The sequence below is a fragment of the Dermacentor silvarum genome, chromosome 7 (assembly GCF_013339745.2).
Source record: "Dermacentor silvarum isolate Dsil-2018 chromosome 7, BIME_Dsil_1.4, whole genome shotgun sequence".
NCBI lineage: Eukaryota > Metazoa > Arthropoda > Arachnida > Ixodida > Ixodidae > Dermacentor > Dermacentor silvarum.
In genome coordinates this window covers 50,561,682-50,588,872 of record NC_051160.1, presented here as the reverse complement: position 1 = coordinate 50,588,872, position 27,191 = coordinate 50,561,682, and the positions used below count along the sequence as shown (strand labels likewise).

Genomic DNA, 27,191 nt, shown 5'->3' with positions numbered 1-27,191 from the left:
GTTGGAAACAGCCTGGTAACTACATGCTCAAGAAAGCTGAATTTTGGATAAAGTAGAGCTCAAGGAATTTCCATTTAGGACACAAAATTTCATTTGTGTAACTTTATTAGTTTTCCTAATAATGCGGCAGAAAATAAGCAATATTTAGAATTCTGGTTTTATTTTTGCCCAGTTTTGCGGGAAGGTAATAAAGCTGGGAAGCTGCGCTTTAAAACTAATAAAGTTACATGAATGAAATTTTGTGTCCTAAATGGAAATTCCTTGAACTCTACTTTATCCAAAATTTAGCTTCCTTGAGCATGTAGTTGCCGGGCTGTTTACAACAGAAGATTACAATATTTGGCAATTTTCAAAAGCAAATTAACCAAAAAGTAAAAATTAAAAATTAATTTGCTACGTCTAGGAACTAGATAAATATGTCCTAAAGCTACAGAGCAAGCCGCAATGCAGTAAGTGCGGTAGTTTCTTCTAAATATGGTCACAACTGAGACACAGTTCGCAAAAACCATGTATCTCATGCTTGTTCTTCAGCATTTATTTCTAAATCACATTAATCAATTTTCTTATATTATATATAGTTGGAATCTACAAGAATTAAGCTTGTTATGGTATATACCACAACTTTATATCCTAAGTAAAAGATCCGCCACGGTTACTCCAAAAGTACTGAAAGCGGGGGGCTCGTGCCGCCGGAGTGGGACCACCGCCTTAAGTGCGTCGGCTTACGCGTCGGCTTACCGTATCTTTGTGCGTGCTGTCTGTTCTCAGCGCTCAGTTTCCGTTGAAGCGATAGACAGCAACATCAAGTTCACTTCACTCGCTGCTGCGGCCGCGTTTCCACCCTCCAGCATTTTGACAGCGAGTGCCCGCGGTCATCGAGTGTAATGTGTTCATGTTTGCTGTGCACGCTGACGCCATGATTGCTGGTTTGTTGGCAAGCGAAGGTTTACAACTTCATACGGCCTATAAAAGTATTCTCCTTAATTCGTACGGCTCTCTGCTAATTTCCTATCGCCATCGATACTTCGCCTGTCGGGCGAAACTACGACTTTTTTCTTATCCTGCCTCTCGCTTTTTTACTACTGGCTGCGTTTAAATTGTTTAAGCTCGCTGATGTTTATAGATATAGCATCCTAGCGTCATCCAAATATAGCCTATGAGCCAATCGTATTTCAGGTCGATGTTCTTTTCACTGTAGCATGGCTCAGGCGCAATACTATGTGCAGCAAGCCTCACACTCTTTTATTCAGTATCATTTGGTGTAAGTATTGACAGGTACATGCGGGGCAGTCTACTACTCACAATAACGCAGCACATTTATTCCTGAGATGGCGCGGCCTCTTGCGAAACGTGGGAACCACGATGGCTGGGCTCCTGTCTCTTTGCTATTTTTTAGATATTACTGCTAGCTTCACATAACGTGTTTGACCTTGGTGATGGTTGACAGAATAACTGTGGAGCGTGCCACCAGCCTATTGTAGCAGCTAGATTGGCCAAGAAGTAACCATTCCGACTGGCATTCAATAGGTACACAGTTTAAATTGCCGGTGGATTGCAGCGCAGCATTTTTGCGGTTTATTTTTCTAATCGTCTTCGGTTTACCACAATGCACATACGAAATAACAGAATAGTCATCAATAAATATAGCACTGCATAAAGAAAACGTCGTTTCCATTTAAGCAAAACGCCAAATGGGGATGCGGTACAATTCCATATCATCCATTGATACGGGTTTACTAGGATACGGGTGCACTAGATCTCTCAACACTTTTATCTATAGGTGTAGGGAGCTGTGCACACATACACACACAAAAAACACCTTTAATGGTACAATTTTTCTTAGTGGGTACGTGCGGGAGCTTCATTTATTGACTAGAAAATTTGATCTGGCAGCGACACAACATAAGTACAGGAGGTGAGGCTGAAACACCCACTCCCAACCAGCTACACACATAAAACGTTCAACCTTTGCAAGTATTCACAATTTACATACACTCGCCTTCCCGCGTCCTGCAAGAAATATTCTAAAAAGGATAGTGCTTCTGGGGTCTGTTCAATTCCTCTTTTGTAATGACTTTAGCACTGCATAATGGTGCCCGATCTTGACCATTCCAAACTCACAGACACCACCCAGGCTGGCCTGGCACACATATTGATACGTAAATTATGATGTGCGAATAATCCATGATGCGCAAGAGGCTGTTCCCCACGTGAAGATTTCCTAAGAATGTGCACTAAGTACATGACTGGAAGTCGATGGGTAACTTTCTTTTGGTTGGTTATGTCCCATGTAGTTAAGCGCTTGCTTTTAATTAGTAATGGCAGGAACGTCTTGCGTGGTATTTTATTTCTTTATTTCTTTCGTTTCTTTAGCCAGTCTTGTTTCTTTCTGATCTTTGTCACTAAGATTATTTTGACGTTGGGTGTATAGCTTGCTTTCGGGAGGCCCAGATTTGCACTGGCAGAACTTTGGCAGAATCGCCCAATTTGGCAGAATCGCCAAATTGGACTCTCAGATTGAAAAATACGCTATCAAATTGAGGCCACAGCAATGGACTAAGGTTTGCGAAGGAGCGCATGGTCATCTTAGCACTAAAAAGACCTGGCAATTTCTCCGGCACCTGCTGGACCCCGCCACATCTAGGACGCATAATAACCACCAGATCAATAAACTGCTACATGAACATGCAGCGGACCTGCCGACAACGTTCAATAACTTGGCTTCCAAACATATGCCCCCTCCTACGCAAATCCCCATGCCCGACTATACTGGTGAACCCAATAAGGAACTTTGCAGCCCCATCACAGAAGCGGAGGTTCGACATGCCCTCAACCAAGTACGAACTACCACGGTACCAGGTCCTGACTCTGTGACAAGTAAGACGCTTCGCAACCTCGATGAGCAATTCATGCGCAAACTCATTACAACCACTGTCTCGAAGAGGGCAAGATGCCCCAACAATGGAAAGCAGCCAAGGTGATCTTCATTCCGAAGCCGAATAAGCCAATTCACATTGATAACTTCCGTCCCATCTGTCTCACCTCATGCATAGGGAAGATCTTGGAGCACGTAATCCACCTACGCCTTTCCAAATACATCGAAGATCATCGCTTGTTTCCCTCGGAAATGACTGGATTTCGCAAGTCTCTTTCTTGCCAGGATGTCATGCTAAGGCTCAAACAAGATATCATTGAACCGAGCGACGCACGTGACACAAAAGCGTTGCTCGGCCTCGACCTCAAGGGAGCCTTCAATAATGTGTCCCACTTGGCCATTCTACGCGAACTTAACAGTATAAACTGTGGAGAGCGAATCTACCGTTATATATGCAGCTTCCTCACGAAGCGCACTGCAACGCTCCAATTAGGCAGCGAACAATCAGGTCAGATACGTTTAGGAAGCACTGGTACGCCCCAAGGGGCAGTACTCTCCCCCCTCCTCTTCAATTTCGCTATGCGACCTTTAGCTTTCACTCTAAAGAAGATTCCGGACCTCCGATTCTCACTGTACGCGGACGATATTACGCTGTGGATGACCGGAGGTTCGGACGGGCACATCCAAGACACCCTCCAAGCAGCCATTGACCAGATCGAACAAGTAGGTCATGACTTGAACCTTAGGTGCTCCCCCACCAAATCAGAGCTTCACCTTCTGCCGCCCACGAGACGCTTCAGGACATCGCCCCCGAATATCGACCTCACAGTTGAAGGGCACTCCGTACCCCAGGTAGACAGGATAAGGGCGCTGGGACTTCACCTTCAAAGCAACCTAACAAATCAGCATACCTTGCAAGCACTACAAACAACAGTAGATAACACGCTACGCCTCATAGGAAGGATCTCCAATAAACACGGAGGGCTTCGAGAGAAGGAACTGATTCAGCTCATCCAAGCTTTTGTCCTAAGCAAGATCACCTTCGCACTACCATATCTCTCACTCTCTAGGAAGGAAGCGGACATTGTAAACTGCTTGATCCGCAAGATACACAAAGTCGCTCTTGGTGTTCCGATTAGAGCATCCACACAGAGGATGATGGCCACAGCCACAATTAACACCTTTGAAGAACTAACCTAAGCACATCTATCATCGCAATATCACCGACTCTCCACCGCTGGAGCTGGGCGTGAGATCCTGAGACAACTTCACTACGCCCCACCACTCAACGAGAACAAGCGACATCAACTTCCTCCAAACATGCACGGCCAATACCACATCCAACCCCTACCCAGAAACATGCACCCCGAATTTCACGTCGAACGCCGGAAACTTCGAGCCAAGGCGCTACAACGCAGCTATGGACAGGCAGAAGGAGTTTACTACGTGGACGCCGCAGGTTATGAAACTAAACATCGTTATGCTTTAGCGGTCGTAGACAAGCAGGGCGACACTGTTCGTTCAGCATCAGTCAGGACCACCTCAGCGGGCGACGCAGAAGAGGCCGCCATTGCACTCGCATCGGGGCTACCTGATTGTGATGTCATCAGTGACTCGAACACTGCTATCCGGAACTTCAGTAGCGGCTACATTACAAACCTCGCGCACTCTCTACTAGTCGCTCACCCGCTGAAAAACTACATCGCTCTCATCTGGACTCCAGCACATCAAGGACTACCAGGCAACGAAATGGCTCCTGCCGCTGCTCGAGGATTTACGGACCGAGTGAACGGAAATGTGGGCCTTACCCCAGAAGCCAATGACTCCCAACAACAGACCAATAAAGACGCACTCATCAACTTCCGTGAAATTTGCATACACTACAAACACCAACGCCTAACGTATCGACCTCTCCCTGTGTCGAGCACGCCCCAGAGAGAAATATTGTGGTGCCAACTACAAACTCGCACTTTTCTCACCCCACGCACTTTGCCCTTATTCTTTCCCGACACATACTCGACACCCAAGTGTCGCTTCTGCCCTGTCCAAACAGCAGATCTCTCCCATATAATGTGGAAATGCTCCATCAAATATCCCCCCCCCCGCAACCTCAAACCATTAATTAGTAGCGAGGAGCTGTGGGAGACTGCCCTGCGTAGCTCCGATCCCACCCTGCAGGACCGAGTCCTGAGGTGGGCTGAGGAGGTAGCGGACGCCTACCATGACGGGTAGGCGGACGTCTGGCAGCAGAAGGTGCTAAGACTGGAGCAGACAGGCCTCCCTCTCCCCCCCCGGCCCCTCCCCTTTCTTAAAAAGGGAAATAAAGGTTCATTCATTCATTAAAATGGTTCGCAGCGTTACCTGTAATTCTGAATATCGCTGCCAAGATGTGCACTTTGTATCAGAGGCACTAGCTATGCCAATACTACGTTTGGTGCAAAAGTTATGGTGTTTGAAAATTTGCGAAACTACGTGACGTGGCCTTACGCGACATTATGCAGCATGCTGCTCTCGTACAACAGCTTGAAGCTCAGCTGTGTCGCTGTGCGGCACACGGGATATGAATAAATAAATTCTTGAAGTTGCACAGATTGTTCGTTCATGCCAGCTGTAAGTTCATCTGCAGTATTACAATTATTTCCGTGGAGGAGAGTACACATCAGCCCTGGAGCTTCCACCTCTGCATAATATTTACCTTCACCATAAAATGCTTTCAGCGGATATTCAGAACTACGGACCATTTGAACTCTCCACCTCTCTGCGTTGAAACGACTTCTTACTGCACTGTTTACCTCTTGAAATAGACGTTGCAAGGAAAATGAAAACGTAACAAAATTCGTAGTTTTACAAACACGCAGGAAAAATGAGGTACGCAAAACACCAAGCACTAAATTTGTGACAATAAGCAGTCACAATAACCTATGATTAGGTTTTTGCTAACCGATGTCCTTAAGTGTATTTGACATGACTATGTGTTTTTGTCGTAACAATGAACAACTTTACATGCATGACTCAATTTGTGATCCATCATTATGTATACCTTCCTTACAGTGAAGATTCAGACGAGTTGCTCAGTCACGTGGATAGGGATCTGCAAGCCACCTTTTGTGGTCAAGTGCGAGAAGGCCGAACGAGTGTGCCATTGTGGTGAGTGCAAGCTTTTTCCAATAATAAAGAAGGAAAATGAGCGGTAGTATCGGCTGGTGGATTAGAGCAACGGAAACAAAAATAAGACGAGGACTCACATATAAAGCGCCAAAGATATTTCCACAAGCCACTATAGGCTTCCGAGACGTGCTCCTACGTGTATCAGAAAAGAGAAATAAACTGGCATTGGCGTTTTTGATTTATCTATTCTTGAAACGTTCAAAGATATTAGACAATTTGCGCTACACAAGGCACAAGTGACTCACACAAATTGTACCCATTACCATCCTGGATTTAGTGCTCACCACTTCGCCTGATCTTTTCCATCCTATATCGTACCTACCGGGGCTAAGCGATCACTTACTGCTTCATTTTTCTTTGAGCTGCACCGTGCCTCACCAGAGTAACCGCAAAAAATATATCTGTGACTATAAACACGCTATTTATGATGGTATTAACCATGAGCTTTCTGCATTTTTAGATGTTTACATGCCCAACTTTCATGATCGCTCCGTGAATACTAACTGGAATCCATTAAAAAAAAAAAAAGCTGCATCGCTCATAGAGTGAGTGAGTGAACTTTATTTGGTCCACGATAGACGCGAGTAAACTCGACGTCACCGGGCTAGGCCCACTCGGGAACCATCAGGTCAAACCTGACGGCCCTCTCGCGGGCCCTCTGGACTGCCAGGATTTGGGAGGTCTGATCTTGGGCCTTAATAAGCGTCATCATTTCCTCTTGGGTGAAAGGGGGTCCGGCAGAGGCGCAGCCCCACAGGACATGCTTGAAGTCCGCATAACCACCACACAGGGGGCAGTCCGGGCTTGGGAACCGTTCGGGGTACATTGTGTGCAGTGCCGCAGGGCTCGGGTAAGTGCTTGTTTGTAGAAGTCTGAGAGTGACTGCCTGGGCCCTGCACAGCGATGAGAGCTGCAGAGGCAGGAGTCTTCTTGATAGGTAATTGTGTTTGCAGATCTCGTTGTACGAGTAGAGAGGCTCGGGTCGCCCAGGAGAGGACGCATTACCTGGCGCACGGTCAGTCAAACCTCGCGCAGCCGAGTGTGCCTCCTCGTTGGGGTTGAGCGAGGCACCCTCAATATTTCCAAGGTGCGCAGGGAACCAGGCCAATGAGTGATTTTTGGGGTCTTTAGCGTTTTGGATGATACGTAGGGCCTGGGGAGCCACCATTCTCATCTGAAAGGCCCTGATAGCGGTCTTGGAGTCTGAATAAACCGTGTCATGTACACCGTCCGTCAATGCAAGAGCAATGGTAACCTGTTCTGAAACGCTGGAACTAGAAGTGCGGATAGTAGCGCAGCTGATAATTTTCGAATCATAGTCGATGACCACTGAGGAGAAGGCTTCTTCTTGAGCGTACGAAGCAGCGTCTACGAAGCATGTTCGATCCTTGTCCATCGCTCATAGAGAAATACGTTCCACGTATAGTCATCTCGACAAACTGGCAATCGCCATGGTTCAGTCAGTCCTTAAAGAGGCTGTGTAATATGAAAAAACGAATTTTTCGATCTGCAAAACTAACCGGTACTCAAGAACGTTGGACGGCTTATGAGGCTGTGGCTACCGAATACAAAAAACTCTTAAGCACGCCAAGGATTCATTTTTCAATACTAAATTACCATCTCTTTTAATTAATAACCCAAGGCAATTTTGGAGCGTCGTTAACAAAAAAGACAACTCAGCTATCACCCTAAAAGACTCAAGCGATCAACTAATCCCACTTGATCAGTGCGCAAGTGTCCTGAACTCTGTATTTGTTTCTGCTTTTTTCCAAAACTGTGTGTTCCGTAACCCCTACCTATCCCGGTAATGATTTTTACCAATGGACCCTATTGTCTTTGATATTGCTGGTATAGAAAAAATAATAGATAAACTAAAAGTTTCTTCATCATGTGGCGTTGATAATATACATTCCAAGTTTTTAATCACGACAAAAGTATACAGTGCTATAATACTTTCTAATCTATTCCAGCAATCTCTTGAGACAGCCTGCATTTCGGAAGACTGGAAGGTCGCGAGGGTGATTCCTTTGCACAAGTCTGGGGATAGCCATTCGCCACTTAATTATCGACCCATTTCACTTACGTGCATTCCATGTAAAATTATGGAACATGTCATTTACTCACACCTTGCATCATTCCTACAGTCAAACTCCTTTTTTACAGATCACCAGCATAGGTTTCGCAAGTCATTTTCCTGTGAAACTCAACTTACATCGTTTACACATGACCTAAATTCTATCCTTGACAGGGGTTCCATTGTTGACTATATTCCTAGATTTTTCAAAAGCGTTTGACAAGGTTTCTCATCAACTGCTCTTTTTGAAACTAATTAAACTTAACCTTGATCCTAACGTTCTTAAATGGCTGCGCTCTTTCCTCAGCGATCGTTCACAATTTATCACAGCTAATAAAACTTCCTCCTTCACTTCTGCAGTTGAATCGGGCGTGCCACAAGGCTCTGTGCTGGGACCATTGCTTTTTCTCATATATGAACGACTTACCTGATAGATTACGTTCATCAATTGTCCTTTTTGCAGACGATTGCGTCATATACCGCGAAATTAACAGTGACTCTGATGTAGGTCTTCTTCAGTCCGATATCAACCACGCTCTCGACTGGGCTAACATGTGGAACATGCAACTGAACACTAACAAATGCAAGTAAATGCGGGTTTCTCGCCGTAATACCACACTGCCTTCATATCTTCTCAATACTAGTAACCTTGAATCTGTGTCCTGTTACAATTATCTAGGCGTATTTATTTCTTCTAACCTTTCTTGGCAGTTGCATGTTGACCATATAACCAACAACGCTAATCGCATGCTGGGCTATACACGCCGCAATTTTTATCTTTCTTCAAGTTCTGTAAAATTACTTCTTTACAAATCATTAGTTAGTACTAAACTGGAATATGCTGCATCTGTCTGGGTCACCAGTCAAGAGACGCTCATATATTATCTTGAATCTGTCCAGAACCTGGCGGCTCGCTTCATTCTTTCCAATTATCACCGTAACTCCAGCGTCACTACTATCAGAACAAGCTTATCGTTACCTTTGCTATCACAACGTAGGAAAATATTCCGTCTATGCTTAGTCCATAAGATATATCATGACAACCCCAGCTTAACAATAAATTGATAACCCCCTCGTGTTACGTTTCAGCCCGCAACGACCATCGTCATAAGGTTGGTATTCCTTCATGCCACACCAATCATTTTTTCAATTCATTCATCCCCAGTACGTCAGTAAGTTGGAATCACCATCCCCGATCCGTCGTCGAAATATCTGATAGCGTTAAGTTCAAAGCTGCTTTAACAAACCTGCTCTTGTCATAAACATAATTGTAACGTTGTCAGCTTTTTATTTATTTGTCGCAATTTTTTTTTACCACACCAATCTTTTTAAAACGGGTGTTCTGTGTTTTGTAGGTGCATATTACTACTTCGAGCGTCATGTATTTCGTTTTTGTTTTTTGTTTGTTGCAAAATATTAATTCATGCTTTGTTTGTTGAGCTGGTTTTCTCTCCTTGTGCTGCGCGCTATTTATTGTTAATCTCATTTATTGTATTAATGTAACTTTATTTTTTCCTTTTTCCCCCGTGAACCTCAATTATGCTAAGTTTTATATAAATTTACTGCTGTTTCTTGTTTCCCACTTCTTGGAATGTAACTCACTCCCCTCTGTAATGCCCTCGGGCCTTGAGGGTACTGAAATAAATAAATAAATAAATAAAATAACGCTTTTGTAACAAAATTTCACATCAGCACAAATGCGTAGACGACATGGCTAGCTTAATCATAGTATCTTCTAATATTTCAAAAAGTTTTCTTGCAGCTCTATGTGCGAGCACGCACAACACTTTAAATATGCCATTGGTGGCCTGCAGATTCTGAAAATTGTCGGAACACCTAATATTTCCTTGCCTGAGATTCAGCTGTGTATCACAGCGTCAGATTCAAGATTTTCTTTGCAGATAAAAGTTGAAATCAATGTTTTTATTATGAATTGTCTTTTGTCGACAGTGGGAGTACGGAATGAGTAACAACTAAGCTCTTCTAAAATCGGGTAATGTTTTTTTTAACCAAAGAGAGCGCTGTACGCTTATGCTTGAATTGGAATGAAAATATTACTTCTTTCCTCCAAGACCTCAAGGTTCTTATTTTATTCTTCACACAAGGAGCGGCACATTGTTGAGAAATTTAGTACTTTAGATATATTGTTGCGACACTGATACCATTACATCGTGGCTTGAAGCAGCATTTACCTACGCATACCATGTAGTAAGCGCTCAGACAACGCGCAAGGAACCTTTCCTGCTGCATTGTGTAAGCAGCACAGGTGGCTGTGCCGATTGTTAAGCAGACACACACACACATAGCGCTCCTTCATAGGATGGAAAAAATATTGCCTAGTTCAGCACAGGCAAGCACCGCCAGCCATTGCCGATATATGAAGTCTTGTAGAAATATGAGTTTTAAAGCGTTATCAGGAACACCTATATTTTTGGGGTTGCTCCTAAATATTTGAATAAAAGGCGCAGCTTAGCTTAACTACATCGCCAAACGTGAATCAAGTAATGCTGCTCAGCAGCATGAATTTACGGTAAGTAGAAATATCGGATGACAATTACACGTTGCGCGCCTGCAAGCCTATTTAGTGCCTGCTGAACAAAATGGGCGATGATATTGTTTCCGCTAAGAAATGGGTAAGGGGTTATGCGCCAAAATTTTCCATATTGTGATAGTTTGAATTCATTTTCGCTAATTGGATCTCGAATGTCTTCGAAACCTGATGAGTGCTCTGGTTCAGAAATAGTGAAAGTCCTCACAGACGGAAGATGTGGTCAAAAAGGCCTACAATAAACGTATTTTGATTGTCAGCTTGTAGGGCAAAGCTTTTTTTTAATCTTTTTCCACTCTGGTGTGTGTTTCTAAACGCAATAAAGTTAATGCGAGCGCATTATGCGTGTATAGATTAAGGCTGAGTGAAAGTTGTTGCTCAATGTAAACGAAATTATATGTCCAATGGCTTGTTTTGAACCTGGTTCCAACAGTCAAAAGCCCGATGCTATAACTCTTAGTACACGTAGGAATGCCTAAAGAGCGCACTGAACCACCCCTAAAAATGTCGTTCCTGCATGCTAGCGCTTCGAGGCGGATGGCTCCGTTGCCTCGTGACATAAAGACAATTTACCAAAACAATGTGACCGGGCGCATGTTGTAGCTAACGATGAGACGCAACAGGAAGCTTTTTTCGCCAAAATTTGCGACGCGTCTCTCATCGTATTGTGTCCCCGTGGCCTACATGGTCCAACCACGCCATGTATTGTGATGCAATGTCTTTTATTGCTGAATAAAACTTATGCTTGGGTTGCACTGTCTACCATGGAGGCTGAGGAATGAGTTCGTTACTGAACTCCGATGCACGTTGAACTCCAATACTCCAATACTCCATTCTTTGGTTGCTTACTCAGGAGTGGACGCATGCGCCAATTTTCGCAGTGTGTGGGGATCTGCATATTTATTGTGTGTTTTTTTACTGCACTTCTAGTTTTTCATTGCCTTCTAATGTGTATTACTCAAATATATGTTCCCTTCACCCGGGCATCCAACAAGCATTAGCGAAACGTCAAGCAATTGAAATGTTTCTCTTGATTTTGGAACGTAACGCTTAAGGCACACTTCAATCGGTTGGACCTTTGTGAACAGAGAACGCGGTGCGTAGATCATGCGGTAGCAGTTATATTTCCGATGAATTAAACAACTGCCCGACCCTAGAACCGCTTCAAACTGAAAGTATTGATGATGCGCCGTTCCGCTCAACTGAGCAACCCTTCCAGCTAGAGAGTGAAGGAAACACACAGAGTCGCTTCCACGTAAGATGCACTGCCTGCAACTTCACTGATCTTGACTTGTGATTGCGGTTAAAACCTGCAATGAAGAATGCGGAGTACCGTCGCTGAATGTTTGCCGCTTAATAAAAAACAAGAACAAAAAGGGGCGGAAATTATGACGTAAATTTGTCTTTGTCCATCGGCTGCTGTATGCAAGAAAGCAGGGAAATAATGCGAGGGGGGGGGGGGGTGGACTGTAGTCTAAGGAAAAGCGCAGAGTGTCTTTATTAATATTGAAGGTAATACGCCTTCACAGCATATGAATGGCGCGTGATTTTAGTATTTTCTTGAGTTTAAAGTAATAAGTACATGTTGTATAAAACGTTTTCTTGTGCATTCTTGAAGTTCATCGCCTGAAGAATGCACCTGATGCCTGATGAATGGCGCTTGATTTTAGTGTTTTATTGAGTTTAAAGTAATAAGTACATGCTGTATAAAACGTTTTCTTGTGCATTATTGTAGTTCATCGCCTGAAGCAATGAACGTCAGCCAATGCTGAAAAAAGGCAAGTAATAATACTCCAGCCAACTTCTCTGGTAGCAGGAAGCTAATTCAGATATGTCATTACTGCCACATATATGAATATCTTCATATTCCTACGGAAAAAAAACGTATTTACGAAGCACTGGCAGTGCGACAAAATCAAAAGTTTTAGAATAGCATTCGCAACCAAACGTAAACGCATTACCTACGTAAAGAAACAATGTCGTCCTCACTGCGCATGCTCCGAACGTTATTTGGTATGTGTGGTTTATGTGCGCTATGGTAATGTACGTTATTTGGCGAGTTTAACGTTCGTAATGTTTACGGCCTCCATGGATCCCCCTTCAGCGTGAATTCTCGTGATGGGAACGCTCACACTCGCGTAAATTAAAATGTTCTTTCGCTTTCTCTAAGTTCACTTGAACCGTTAATTATGAGCACAAATCGGCTGCAATATCTGACACAGTTACGCGATTCCGGAGCCCGTGGGGTTAACGAGACGCGTCCGCATAGCAGTAACAGGATTGCTGTTAATGTCTTCTTAGCTTGGTACTTTTGGCATGAGGCACCAGACGGCACCCCCTCTTCAAACATATTCCTTGCGTATGCTTTGCCGGACGTTAAGCTAAATGTCTTGAACGGACGCGCATCGAAACGTCCCGCAAGTGTCCTTGCGTTTAAAGTGTGTAAGGCGACAAACGCTATTCTAAAGCTATCTAATATGGCTAGGGTTGAAATGTCAAAATTTTATTTTGTAAGTGCTCTTTGTCATAGTCTATCCGCCTTTCTTAATACGAAGTGTCTAAATCTACTTCGAATGTAGGTGCAAACAATCCAGTTCGTCGACTTAAAGATACGGCGGAATGGTGGATTCATAGAACGCCTTTCTGCAACCGCCATTCCGCGAAGCTTCGAACTACTTTTAGAACGCAGCGTTAAAAATGCGCACCGAGTGGCGTATCATACACGCATATCCTCCCGTCATCCCATGGGGGAGCTAGAAACCTGCACAAACAAGAGGGAGGAGTAGGTGCCGTAACGCCTTTCAATGCGCTCATGCACGCTCTGGAGGAAGGCGTGGCAGTTGTTATGGCAATCACAAGCACGCCGTGTCAGCAGGCTGCAATGAAACAGTCAATCTACGCGACGACAAACAGAGAACAAGCGCTGAAGCAAGGGAAGCATCTCTTTACCTATTCATGGTGCTTCTGCATGAGGTATCCTGACGAGAAACGCTAAACATGCTTCCATGTACGCTCTGCCTGATGTGTCTGTTACAGTAGTACTTGTAAATAAAGTTCGAGGGCGCAGTGGACGTACCTTTAGTAACAAGCTTCTTTTTGATATAATCATCATTAGGATTTGATAGCAGCTACTCTTCAGAACTGCTTTAAAGTAACAACTTTTAGTCCACACGAGCGCTTGTTTTCCTTGAGGAACAAAAATAAACGTTTCCTTTTTTTTCGTTCAAACCGCAACAGTGGCAAACTTGTTCTCCTCAGATTATGAACCTTCGTGGGATGAGTTTTTGGCCGTATACGAAGAATGGGAAAGGGAAGAAACTTTAACGGCGTACTTACAGCTGAGATATATGCTATAATTTAGGTGACATGAAGTAGCTACTAATCTACACTGAAATACTGAAAGATTCACTTTTCATATGCTACATACTTAATCAAACGGGTCCCTGCTGTGTAATCCAAAAAATTTCATAGAGCTTTTTTTTTTTCGTGCGAATTCTCTAACTGCTTATCACGGACGACTGCTATTGCCAATGCAGGTGCTGCAATTCCCTTGCCAATTTACGCAAAAAAAATTGTACTGAAGAGCAGCCTTAAGTTGTTTTATCCTGAGACATGTTGACGTGATGTTCATTGCACAGTATCTAAGTCTATTCTATCTAAGTCTATCTAAGTCTAGTCTAGTCTAGTCTATCTAAGTCTAGTCTAAGTCTATCTATTAAGTGAATTGAAGGTAGGTTAATTGATTTGAAACAAAGAAAGCAAAACGAGTAAGATGAATAGAAACAGGAAGCTGGAAGCTTGGGTTACAGCTATCGCACCGGCTTCGGTGTCTTCTGTTGATCATAGTGTTTATACCGCATGGTTTGGTGTTTGGCTTCCTTCCTTGTGATATCTGCTTTCTAAGGCAATGTTCATGATCAGTAAACGTTTTTAAGTTTTTGGTTAACTGGTGTTTTGTTCCTCTGTATTTCCTGTGATTGGAACGTTACGTTTTCAACGCTACAGTTGTTCCTGATATTCTATAAGAGTGTTGCACAGTAGAATTTTTGGTATTTCCATTTTAGCGAATCAGTAGCTAACTACATTTACAGTGGTGGGATTACGAACGCATTGAGTAAAATCTATGTTTTCTACCGAAGGTTTTGCAATGATGGTGCTACTGTGCCCATGAAAAAATACCACAAGTCACGTTAAATTTGTACGTATCCGTGTTGTCGCAGCTATTATGAGAGAAAAGTAATATACAGGGTGTTTCAGCGAACACTTTCAAAATTTATTCAAGGTTGCCTGTGGCAGATAGCGAAATTCTAGTTAATGACCTGGTCTACTCGAAGCAGCGGACATTACTTGCGCAAGAAATTGAAATGCATAATCTACAAGCTATTAAAATTCGCTAATTAAGATATTAGCTAATTACCTGATGTAATTACCATATTGTAATCTACAAATTGCAGCAGTGGAGTTCGCAAGGCGGATCCACTTGGAACGAATTTTCGGGATGACACCGCTTTCGAGATAATAATTCCCGAACTTTGCAAAGAAATGCATTGGCGTTCCAGTTAGTTTCTTAAGAAAACGTCGCTTTATGCATTGAAGCACAAAATTAACTGGAACGCCGATGCATTTCTCCGCAAAGTTCGGGATTAAACTGATGTCATCCCGAGAATTTGTTCCAAGTGGATCTGTCTTGTGAACTCCATGGCTACAATATTTTGATAACAATATGGACCATCAGATAATTAGTTAAAAACTGAATTAATAAATTTTTATTAATTAGTAGAATATGCATTTCAGTTTCTTGCGCAAGTAATGTCCGCCGCTTAGAGTAGACCGGCTCATTAACTTGAATCGGGCTATCTGTCACAGGTAAACTTTAAGAATTTTTGAAAGTGTTCGCTGAAACACCCTGTATATGTACATTACAGTACAAAGCGAAGAATAATCTGGCGCTTTGATGAAGCAAACTTGTGGCTTCAGACATTGTTGACACCATATACCGGTCATTTCAAGGCGAATTGGTAGTGCCAGATTCAGTAATAAACTTGTTTTCTTAAACATTTTCAGTATCTTCTCGTATTGTTGGCCAGTTGGAAGGTTTGTCTGTTGGCAAGGAGCAGCGACGCTCCGCATCTTCACCTTAGTCGAAAGCAAGCTGGTGCGGCCGATGAAGATGACGTTGTCAGGAATTGTACAGCAAAAATGTTGCCTGCATGTTGGAAAGTTCTCTTTCATTTTCAGGGTGCCTCTTCAAATCAGGGATAAAATAAATGGGAAGAGTTAAATCAAAGTGCTTTTCTTTTGTCATCCCGTGCAATACCTGGTACCAACTAGTAGCCCTGACATACGCATAGGTAAATTTCTTTCTTCGGAACGCAACGCCTGAAGAAGACACGCTTGTCGATGCGAAATGACAAACCACGAAGGTCATCAGCAAACAAACTCAGCACAGCGCACAATAAAGTGGGAAGCCTCGCTGACCAACGTCGACTTCCGGGACCAGCTCGATGTGGTCTTGAGAGCCCGCCGGGTAGCAGCGACTTCATGGTGTCCTAGGCTGAAGGCTCGACCCATGACTGAGGCTATCCGGTGGGGAGCAGTCCCGTGCAATATATAAACCAGTGAAGTTTCACTTTATCTCCCTTTTTCAGCATCATTCAAATGATGGCGTTATTGACGGATCTATATGAAGAAATTAAATTTTGTGCGGACTGGTATTTTGTATTTTAAGTTGTTTATCTTTACCACAATTGTAGTGATTCTTGCAAACATCAACCATAGCTTCAACGACACGTTTCAATGATGAATAAAACTATATGCAGCTGTGTGTATGCGTCTACGTTACATGCCAGTGGAAGAAACTCATTAACTTTTTTTTCGGTTTGTTTGCTGCAAGTCATTTGTACACTGACAGAAATGCTATGAGAAAAAAGAAAACCAGAATGGGCCATAGTTGAAATTCTGGACTCCTAATCTGCTGGAAGGTCGTTTTCGGGTGGCGCTACTATAACTTTGGTCTTGATAAATTTCTCGCAAATTATTTTTGAATTATAGCGATGGACGGCGGTGGATACCGGCGCACATAAAAACAACCAGGGCAGTGAGCCAAGACCTAAATCTTTAATTAAAGAGACCCAACGCAATATTGGCATCGAAAAGAAACGAAACTTTCAGGCTATGTTTAGATGTGCTGCATTCTGAAATAACGGAATATCACTCTCGAGGGGGCACCCAACGCCCATTAAATGTACAAATGCGTGACCTTGATTTCAATTCAGAAAAATGTAGGTTAAAAGGCAATGTTTCCATTTCATTGGTCTAATCCGTGTCTCTATTTATATAACTGGTAATTTCTAACAATTCCCGCAAGTGGAATATGTACAAAAGGTATATAATATACACAAGGTTTTCAGGGAGCCAACTATGAAGCGTACACGTCGAAGAGGCGGACAAAGCAACGAGGGCGATACGAGCACAAGTAGCCGTTGTATACGTTTGCGTGAGCTCCCGCTCATTTTCCTGCCAATGAGCGAGCGGGGATGCCTGCAAAATGCCCTCTTCTGGTGGTGCGTGGAGTAGTATTGTACGTATCGAAGGGGGGGGGGGGGGAGGAGATGCACAATTACGTCATCCGCGCGCAAGCAAGATGATGTTTATTTGCACACCAACGGTGCGACGTGGTAGAAGAGTAAGTGTGGTGTACGCTGCGAGTATTTATTAATTTGACGCCCTAGATTTTCATTGTGAAATCGCAAATTCTTGTGTTTTGTTATTTGCGAAGCTCAACGTTAAAGTCTCGGGTGAGGTGAGAGTCATCTTCTTGCTTATGTCGTGGTCATTACGCGGAAAAACTTCCACGAGAGCAACTGACTTAAAACGTAAAGCCCTTCGCATCGCCCATTCCCATCGCACCGCACTGACACTTTCATCATCCACACCCACGCTTGCCCCCAACATCTGTGATAAGCTTGAGCACGTCACTGTTCATTGTTTTTTTATTTAAATTTTTTTCTTGGCTCATTTATCGAGACTTCCATCTGACCCTACTGGGCGAGATGAACCTCTACGACACAAAACGTGGAACAGGTGCCAAGAAAAACCAGGTTTTAAAAGCTGCGCGACAGCAAAATTGTTAGCATATCTCAAATGCACATTGCAAGAGAGACACAATTTTTAGTCCTATATAGACGCGCTCATTGCGCGCAAAGTTTGGCTACGCCATTGCTGTAAGAGGAAAATGGAGAGGGATGACACGTCAGTCTTATTTTTTGACCAATTAATCGCTGTCGCAGTACACTGCTGCCTTCGCGTATGAATACTCATAATACACCATAGAAAGCTGTACTCAGAGGTGGGAGCCCTAGCTGTAAGAATAACATTGTCTCGGCAATCAAGCTAGGCCACTCCAGAGTCTGAGGTTCTTAATTTATTAGGAAATTCTGGTTCTGAGAAATACACCTACACTTCCAGAAGTCACGAGTATGCTTGACGTAGCTCCTCACCTCAGGAAGAATTCACTGTCATTCTAAGTAAATGTTTTCCATACCCGAAGGTTAGCGGGGGCGAGTGTAAGCTCTATTCTGTGTGCATCGCTAAAGCTCGATGTTAAAAAAAGACACTTTCGCCCAAAGGATCGACGAAGCAGTTGTAGCTATAGGAAGCTCTAGTGCGGTAATTGAAAACCTCCGACGGTTTTCTAACTGTAGGTGCCTGCAACACTAGACATGACGAAGCAAGGAAGGCAACTCCATCTGGGCAGAAGGAACGGCGCGCTGGCAGCTACCAGGCGCCTGAAAACGCTGGCTTGTTGATTGTCGCCAATGGCGTTGAAGGAGTCGTACGTATGTGCTGTGCCAGATGAGACCAACAGAAAACCGGTGGCTTTAGTCAGCGCCCAGGAAAATGCTACTGAACGTTAGTTTTATGGTTTCTTCTAAGACCAGAGGATACAGACAACAGCTGAAAATCAATTCTAAGGAGCTTACAGGTGTGCGCGTCCGCACAACGCGCACGCGAGTACGGGAAAGCAAAACACGGCCATAGCTTGGCCATCGAAGTGATAGAGGCGTGCCATTGGCGGTGCGCACAAATTTTGTCGTCCGTGCAGCCAAAGAAATCCGAGTCTTATAAGTAATCCTATATTTGTATGTCGCGCCGTGCTTTTAAATATTTTTTTCGTTGAATAGCTCGAACATTGTGATCAGGGACACACGGTATAATCGGGTGCCTCTTTTGAGAAAAGTACACGTTGTGTAGAAGGCACGTTTGGTTGAGCACGGCTTTGTTACATGCTGTATCTGCTGGTATGTGTAAATATATTAACAAGCATTTTTCTTTTGAATTGCTCATTCTAAGTAACCTTGATTCTGTGTAACACTCGTCTTAATGGTTCTTCGAGGTTTAGGATGTGTCGTTGTAATTTCTTTTATGGTTTGTCCAAGATTTTTTTTTTCGCTTGTGTTCTTGTTTTTATTTTACCATGCATTACCTGTGTAATGCGTCTACTGTCACTATTATTGATTTATTGTAACACCCCTGTGTAATGCCCAATGGGCCTTTAGGGTAATTGATTAAAATAATAAAGAAGTAAGCAAAAGAGGAAACATATGAACTAAAATATCATGATAACAACGCTAGGTAATTTGTTGTGTTACAAGACGTGTTATAACGTAATAGTTCAGCGGAAATCCGCGAGGTGGAGATAAGTAATTAAAGGGAAAGTGAGACATCCACCGAAATGTAGCAATTGCTACAATGGAAACCCAGCCGGGTTCCTCGAAAGAAAGCCTCGCAGTTGATGAAAAATTCGCCCCGGTCCGGGACTCGAACCCGGGACCACCGCCTTTCCGGGTCAGCCGCTCTACCATCTGAGCTAACCAGGCGGCTAGCAGATGGCAGGGCGAAGTCGAATTTGTCGACAACTCGAAGCAAAAGCAAGTGTATGACGTAATAGCTCAGCGCAAATCCGCTAGGTGGAGATAAGTTATTAAAGGGGAAGTGAGACATCCACCCAAATGTAGCAATTGCTACAATGGAAACCCAACCGGGTTCCTCGAAAGAAAGCCTCGCAGTTGAAGAAAAATTCGTCCTGGTCCGGGACTCGAACCCGGGACCACAGCCTTTCCGGGGCAACCGATCTACCATCTACTAGCTGTCGAGAAAATGGGGGTAAGTGAAGCTTGTCGTGCGTGTATCTGACCTTCGTGATTTTCTTTATTTCTCTCTATCTTTCTGTCCCTCTTTCTTTCTCTCTCTATTTCTTTCTTCCTCTTTCTCTCTCTCTCTCGCTCTTTATCTCTTTCTTTTTTGTCCCTGGTATGTGCCATTGAGCTTGAACCCTTTCCGCACTATCGCCAGGATCGGCCTACTTTTCAGCGTGACACCAACACCACCGCCGACACTTGATATCCTATAAAGCTTTGCTTAAAGAAGGCTGCGAAACACCACCTGAGAGTTCATAAGAACAACGTGTTAGTTCATGCATTTCACATTGTTCGTTCCGAGCATAAAAGAACACGTACACCCGGTACGTCATACCAACGCATTGTCCCATATTGTATTCGCAAAGAAATAACGCATTCACAGTTGAACTCACACATCCATGCATTTATTCTAGGGTTTAAGTAAGCGATTATACGCGTTCATGCGCACTAGCTATTTAATTTGACTGCAAGACTGCTTGCGCATTGCCTCAACACGTGAAAAGCGCAAACACTAGCAGTTGAGAAAACTGAAACTCAAGCTAGAACAGACCTTCGCCATCAGCGTTTCAGCGTTGGACAAGTAACCTGTAAACAAAAGTGAATCAAGCACAGGTAAGATGTATGACCTTGTCAATTTAGCCCCCAACACGTAGCCACTGTATGAGCAAACATTTAAAAAGTTCTTTTTTACTACATAAAATAGCGAGCAGTGTGTTGAATAGATCCACCAAATAATTTTTTATCACTTGTAGGCGCTGGAGCAACATGATTATTAATGCCAAATTTTCGTCGTTCTACATTGGAGAAAACTGTTATTGGCGCATACAGCAACACATGAATTACATGAACAGAGCAGATTCTTGGACGTCGAATTCATATTCACTGATGATTTTTGAAGCGACGTTATTGTTGCCTCTTTTCCCACATTTAGAAACTGGCTTCACTTGCCGTCTAGGCGACAGGGTATGTACAGGTACCTATGACAGGTACTTCACGCTGAAAAAAAAGAAGACAGAAGCGTGTCCGCCGGCGGAATTTGAACCCAAGCCCGCAAGCGCAGCAGCATGATGCTGTAGCTATTAGGAAACCCAATTTCCCCCCATTAATACATATTAGGACATCCAATCCACTTATACTTCTTTCATGGAAGCACCAATTAGCTGTTTCAGATCGTCGCAAAGTGTTGACCATGATGACGATTTCATACAATGTCACAAACTCACAAAGTGAAAACATGGGATAGGGGTAAGACGCCAGCTACACATATCGTGCCACCAACTAAGGCTTTGAGGTCATCACCACGTGTTCATCAGGTTGATAATAATTTTCATCTTGTGACAGATACCCACAAAAGGGAGTCGACCAAGAAGCGTGTCCACGTGTTGAATATGATGATAATACTCATGCAATTGCACGTATGCGCACAATTGGAGTTTGACTGAGAGAATATCGGGCCGCCACCAACTTGGTTCTTTGAGACGATCACTACTTGTTGATGATGATTATGATTTCCTTCTATTCTGCAGATCTCCAACGGGGGGAATTGGTCAAGAAGCGTGTGATCGTGTCGATAATACTGATGATGATTTCCACACTCTGGCACATACACAAAAAGTGTATGAAAAATCTATGTGAGCCCACTATGGGGGATCGGCTGATCGTGCCAACGACAACTATCTCTTTGAGGTTATCACCGCATGTTGGTGACTTTGACTTCCATACAGTGGCACATTCCCACAACCAGGGATTGACGCGGAAGTGGACAGTAGTATTGTGCCAACAATTAGCTCTTCAATGTGGTCGCCCCGTATTAAGGATGATTATAAAATTCTTATAATGCAACGTACACTCATGACAGGCGATAGCCCATAAAGCGGCCGGTGCATTTAAAATTATTAAAATTAGGGAAGAAATACAAGTTAACATAAAATTTGTATATTTGCGTAGCACGGGTGCAAGAGACCACACGCCTGTACCAGCTTCCTTTGCGCCAAAGACACATGAGCGAAATGGGAAAACTTATATTACTTCATTACTCGCTTCAGAAAACATTCAATTCACATAGATTCCAACCCGTTCGTTCGATTGGCATAATTTTTTTTCTTGTACGCGTCTCATGCGTAACTTTCAAAATTTGTCTACAGCAAGCGTATCCCTCCTTTGGATACACATTGCTCCCGTTGACGTTGCTCTTAGTAATGTTGAACAAAAACCAATTTGACCAGTGCAGAAGTTCTCTTTGTTTACTGAAAATGATGCCTTGTTTCTTTTATTGTCGTCATGATGTGTTCTTCCCACTTGGGAAGTTCATTAGTTTTGATTGTTTCAATTGGGGTGAGACTTTGAAAGGTGGTACGCATGAATTAAAATCACCAAGCTCATGAGCATGGTTGGGCTTTTAAAATTTTTCATACGGTATCAGTTATAGTTCAGCAGTCTATAGGCATTAAGAAACTTTCCTTTATTTTTATAATTTTAGTTTTTCAGTTTTTAGCAAATGAAGCTTTCTTGTCAGAACTATTAGATGCTGCATTTCCTATTAATTACAAACAAGGAAAAGGGTATGTTACAGAATTTAACCATCAAGATGTAGATTCTTCAAAAAAAGTAGTGCGAAATCTTTTTTTTCAAATTTTCCAAAGCGAAGCACCTACATTAACGTGACTCCCGTTACCTTGCGGATGTTGATTCTACATCCGAAGTTGTATGAGGCACTGCGTGACACATGCACAAAAGTTAGTTAACATACGCCCCGCAGGTTTTTATAAAAACTTACGAAAGTGTCCTAAAGTCCCTGAACGGGATGATATAAAGTCGTTGATTTTTAAAACATCCCTGTATTTACAGTCTTTTTCATTATTATCATTAGAATTTATCTCTTTCTGTGGTACCTTCAGTGCTGCTTTGCTATATCTGTGAGTTTGACGTTGCTATTGACGGCCATTTTTGTGCTAGTCTTTAGAATGACCTCATCAGCAAAACGAAACGGCACAAACTATGCCCTTTACAGACTGACGTACTCTAACTCTGAAGCGCTCGTGCGACCATCAACAAACCAAACAAGAGCGCGCTAGAACTAGAGACCTCCTTAATGACTAAGACGCACTACATTGAATAAAGCTGCAAAAGTAAAATCGAAAATTCCTCAAACACAAGAGGTATTTTTGTTATTTGATGAAGACTTCACACCAAATGTTGACTCTACCACGAGGCGTCCCACTTTATAGTCGACGAGACAACTAAAATGTGTCAAATAGGTATTTTAGAAGCGGCGTAGAGCCGCTTTTTGAAAGTTAAATAATTGGGCGTTATCAAAATTGCACCAAATCATAAGTTCGTTATTTCGGGCCAATAAAAGTGTAACTCCACCTGAAGGCCATGATTTCATTGGTTGTGGGCTGCCTGTAGCACCACGTATACAAGCCTTTAATTGAAGTCATGAAAGTATTCGGGATATAGGCAGATGTGTACTGGCCTCGCTTTTAGTATCTTCATTACTCGACACAAGTGATTCTTTCGTATCTAATCAAGTTTTTTTTCACCTTGGACGCAATGTTTGATGCAACCTTGCTGAAGAGGACAGGCAACACTAATACAGCAACGCTCTGCGACACTTCAATTATTCTTTTACGTAGCACAGGGACCCTTTTTTAGACATTTAGAGGCTAAAATTTCATTATTTAGCACACGCAGGGTGGTATGTGAGGTTGCGATTTAAATCCCATATAGGTAATACTTTTGCTGAAATGCCATAGTTCAAGCTAGGACTAGAACCTGAGACAATAATCTGTAACGTTTGTTGTAAGCCATGCTATGAAGGAACTCAAGCCATCCTGACTGAAAGTAGGACAGTATTACAATCTGTCAGGTTATGTAAACTAATAGTAGTGATCAAACAAACTGATTTAAAGGTCGTGCTTTCATATATATTATTCTGCATGAATTCACCTTTTTAATTTGAACGTTACCACTTACTAAATGCGAACCGTAAGTGCTTCTCCTGTTCTCTGCAGAAACCAACCAATGTCACGGAATTTGTTGTTCTTAAGTATCATGCTGCTTGGTTCTGTTATGACTATCGTAACCTATCAGAACAGTCAGTGGGGTAAGTATATATAAAGTGTGCACTTATTAGGCTTATATTTACGCATGTTGTGCTATATACTTCCCCGCTGATACCTCCCCATTTCCCTCCAAATCTTGGGGTTTAAAGTGCAAGATATCTGACCAATTCAAAAGCTTCAGCGGCAAAATTCAGGAGACACGGTAATTCATGATAACCGCAACATAGACCGTTGATCGAATTCCCATGGTTCAATGTTTCTAGATTGTCATCTAATAATGGGCCAAATAAAAAAAACGACATTGTAGAATAGAATGCATGAACTATTTCAAATTATTGTATTACAAAGAAACGAGAAGGATATCAAATAAAATCTATCCTTGGAGGAACGTACAAGAGAAAGCGAAAGAAACCTAATGAGCATAAGTACCCTTAGAAAATAAGAATGATTGTTATGGAACTCGTACCTATTAACAAATGGGCTACTAGGTAAATGACTTCTGTACAATCCTGCAAGGTGAACAGAAGTTCCTTCATAGCACCTTGATACAGTTGCAAGTGTAATGAACGGGAATATTTTCCGCCACCCGAATGGAGCAACATGCTACAAAGGCCACTCGTACAGGTTTCTCGGAAAGAAAGCTTCGTAGTTTAGGAAAATTTTGTCCTGGTCCGAGATCTGATCCATCCTCGCCCGGGAAAGGAGCGACAATTATGATTTAATGATATTGTGAAAGGACGCCACAGCGAGTTCTCAGGGTTAGAACTCTGCATTGGCAAACACTATCCTTAAATAGCGTTAACAAGATGGAAATTCCTACAGAACTCATTTTATCACGAATGAGGACCGCTTTGCGATATAGATTAAATATATGTGGTTAAACGCTGTGTTGCCACCGCAGACACGTGTCGTGTGTGAGGTGTACATGCAACCGGGCACCTCTCTCAAACTTTTTTCAGGACACACTATGCCAACTAGTCATGCGACCACGAATACTGCTCGTGGTGCGTCCATGAATACATATTCAGATATGGTTCTCAAAAGCTATATAACGTGGGTACGATTTGCCCTGTACAACATTCGTAGTATGTAGTCCCGGGCTGTCGTTAGAAGACCGCAAGTGTCACAGCAATGTCACACCAAGGAACCATAAAAAGCAATACCCATCGCCTAATGAATGAATGAATCAATCAATCAATCAATCAATCAATGATTTATTAGACATTAGGTAATAATACAGTTGGAAAGTAAATATAAAGCAGAAGGAGGTCCTAAATTAAAACCTCTCAGGGTCCGTTGCTTCTAAAAGTCGGGGTTGGAACTCAAGATCATGTTCCGAGGCAGTTTGTATTTGTTTCTCTAGGTCACTATATATGCTGAAATAGCATACCGTTAGTGCGGCATTATATTATGTCTGAAAATTAACCTCTAATCTATTAAATATCGGATATTAACTGAGTCAAACCAACAATCCACATGCTTTTTGACTGGGTTGATGAAATTCTTTGTAAAAAAGATTCCTTACGTATGTTATTCATTTATGAATTGATATATTAAAGTGCAGGTCGCTATTATTATATACTATGAAGAATATAATTGCGCTTTTACCAGAATTCCTGGACATACATTCCACAGGCATTGTGTCGACCAACAAGAACTTCCCGCCAACATATAATGCTTTCATGATTTGAACTTTCAAGCTTGCAAAATCTATTCTAATCAAGTGTTGAGGCACCAGTTACTTTCCCAGTTAAGTAATCATTCTGTTGCATGCAAATGGTCAGATACAGAAGATTTGTGGTACATGGTGTCTGCAGGTTTTAGCGTTGTCGAAGTACCTCGACTCCTGTCAACGATGTCTCAGATTTAGAGTTTTTTGTGGCCTAGTATTCGCTTATAGTAAATGACCACATTTTATGAATAATTATCACATCTCGGAAATAAAACAAAAGATTACCAGGAACTGCAACACTATGGGAAACCTTTGTCAGTGGAACAAAAAATGAACTATGTCAGACCTAGAAAGAAACTGAGCTGGTTCTTTTGATAGTGAGGCATTGCAAAGATTAGCATAATTTTATTGACATAATATGGCATTTAATAGCTTTACAAGCCGCATATAATGTGCCTTTTGTGGAGAAATGAAAGTGCAAATGGGCTACCTTATTTAAATAAAGCACTGATTTCGAAATTGATCCTAGTGTGGTTTCCCATTCAGATTATTTGGTAACTGGATAGAAGCAACCGACGTTTATATGAGTATATCATGTTTCTTGATCGCGAGATCAGTTAAATTGCGATAATATTCTTTTTGAGGCCTTGATTTGGAAAATCACTTTATCTTGGTGAGCGGTGTTATAACTGTTTTGGCACAATAATGTATAGCTTCAAAATTATGTGTCATATCCTCTTTGAGAACACTACAAGGATTTTCGTAATCTGTCTCAATCTGCCACAGGTCCTTTTGCGTCACATAATATAAATAGGTCATTTAAAACGGTCCACACGGATTGTGCTTGTCCATGTGGATACCCTCTCATCATTGTCTTTGGCGCGCCATCTTTTGTTAAATATGTGCACAGGCATTTTCTTACGTACGTAAATGTTGAAGTGTGGTTCAAGCTGGAATGCATAACAGATGAAACGTCTGATATTACTTATATACACAGTATGAAGAATTATCACCAGACTCGACTGTTAGGCATACTTTGGTATAAAAATATTGGTTACTCAAATAAAACTGCCAGGTTGCGTTAAAACAAAAGGTTGATGTGGAATGCAAACTGTGCTACAACATTACTGTTAAATTGTGCTCGACTCTGGTTGCGGCTGTAACCTCTCCTTGTCACTCATACCTAATTACTATAGTGTTACAGATTTATTTCCTATTCTGATAAAATTTGTTTGCTTTGTAAACCGCTCCTCTCCTTGTTCAGAAGATGATTGTACGAGGTTGATGCTTCATTCGTATTGCTGCTAAGAATCACATTCGAACAGAAGCACTGTGCTTTTCTCATACACAGCTTGGGCCATATTTAACCGACATGGCTATTGTTGAATCCTCAACTTATATAAGTAGTATATCTGATAGTAAACGCGTGCACATCTGCAGAAACTACACTAACTCTTAACAGGTACCACAGTGCAGTAATATGCATATCGGTGTCAAATGTGGTTAAAAAAGAAGTCTGGCGCACCTTGCATGTCATACATAGCAATTAACGGATTGCTACCAATGCGTGAAGCTGCTGTATAAGATCTT

The 27,191-nt window shown here is 42.4% G+C and overlaps 2 protein-coding genes across 6 annotated transcripts in view; both read left to right on the top strand.

The window, feature by feature from the left end:
* The window catches only part of LOC119459514 (kielin/chordin-like protein), a 44,867-nt gene extending 28,292 nt beyond the window's left edge, over positions 1–16,575 (top strand). For both annotated transcript variants that reach the window (XM_049670630.1, XM_049670629.1), the window contains 2 exons: positions 5,927–6,022; positions 15,730–16,575. In XM_049670630.1, coding sequence (XP_049526587.1) covers positions 5,927–6,022; positions 15,730–15,806 — 173 coding nt within the window. In that variant the 3' untranslated portion in view covers positions 15,807–16,575. The remainder of the gene's footprint in view (positions 1–5,926; positions 6,023–15,729) is intronic.
* Positions 1–27,191, top strand: part of LOC119458016 (uncharacterized) — a 210,529-nt gene that overhangs the window by 141,964 nt on the left and 41,374 nt on the right. The gene's annotated exons all lie outside the window — the stretch shown is intronic.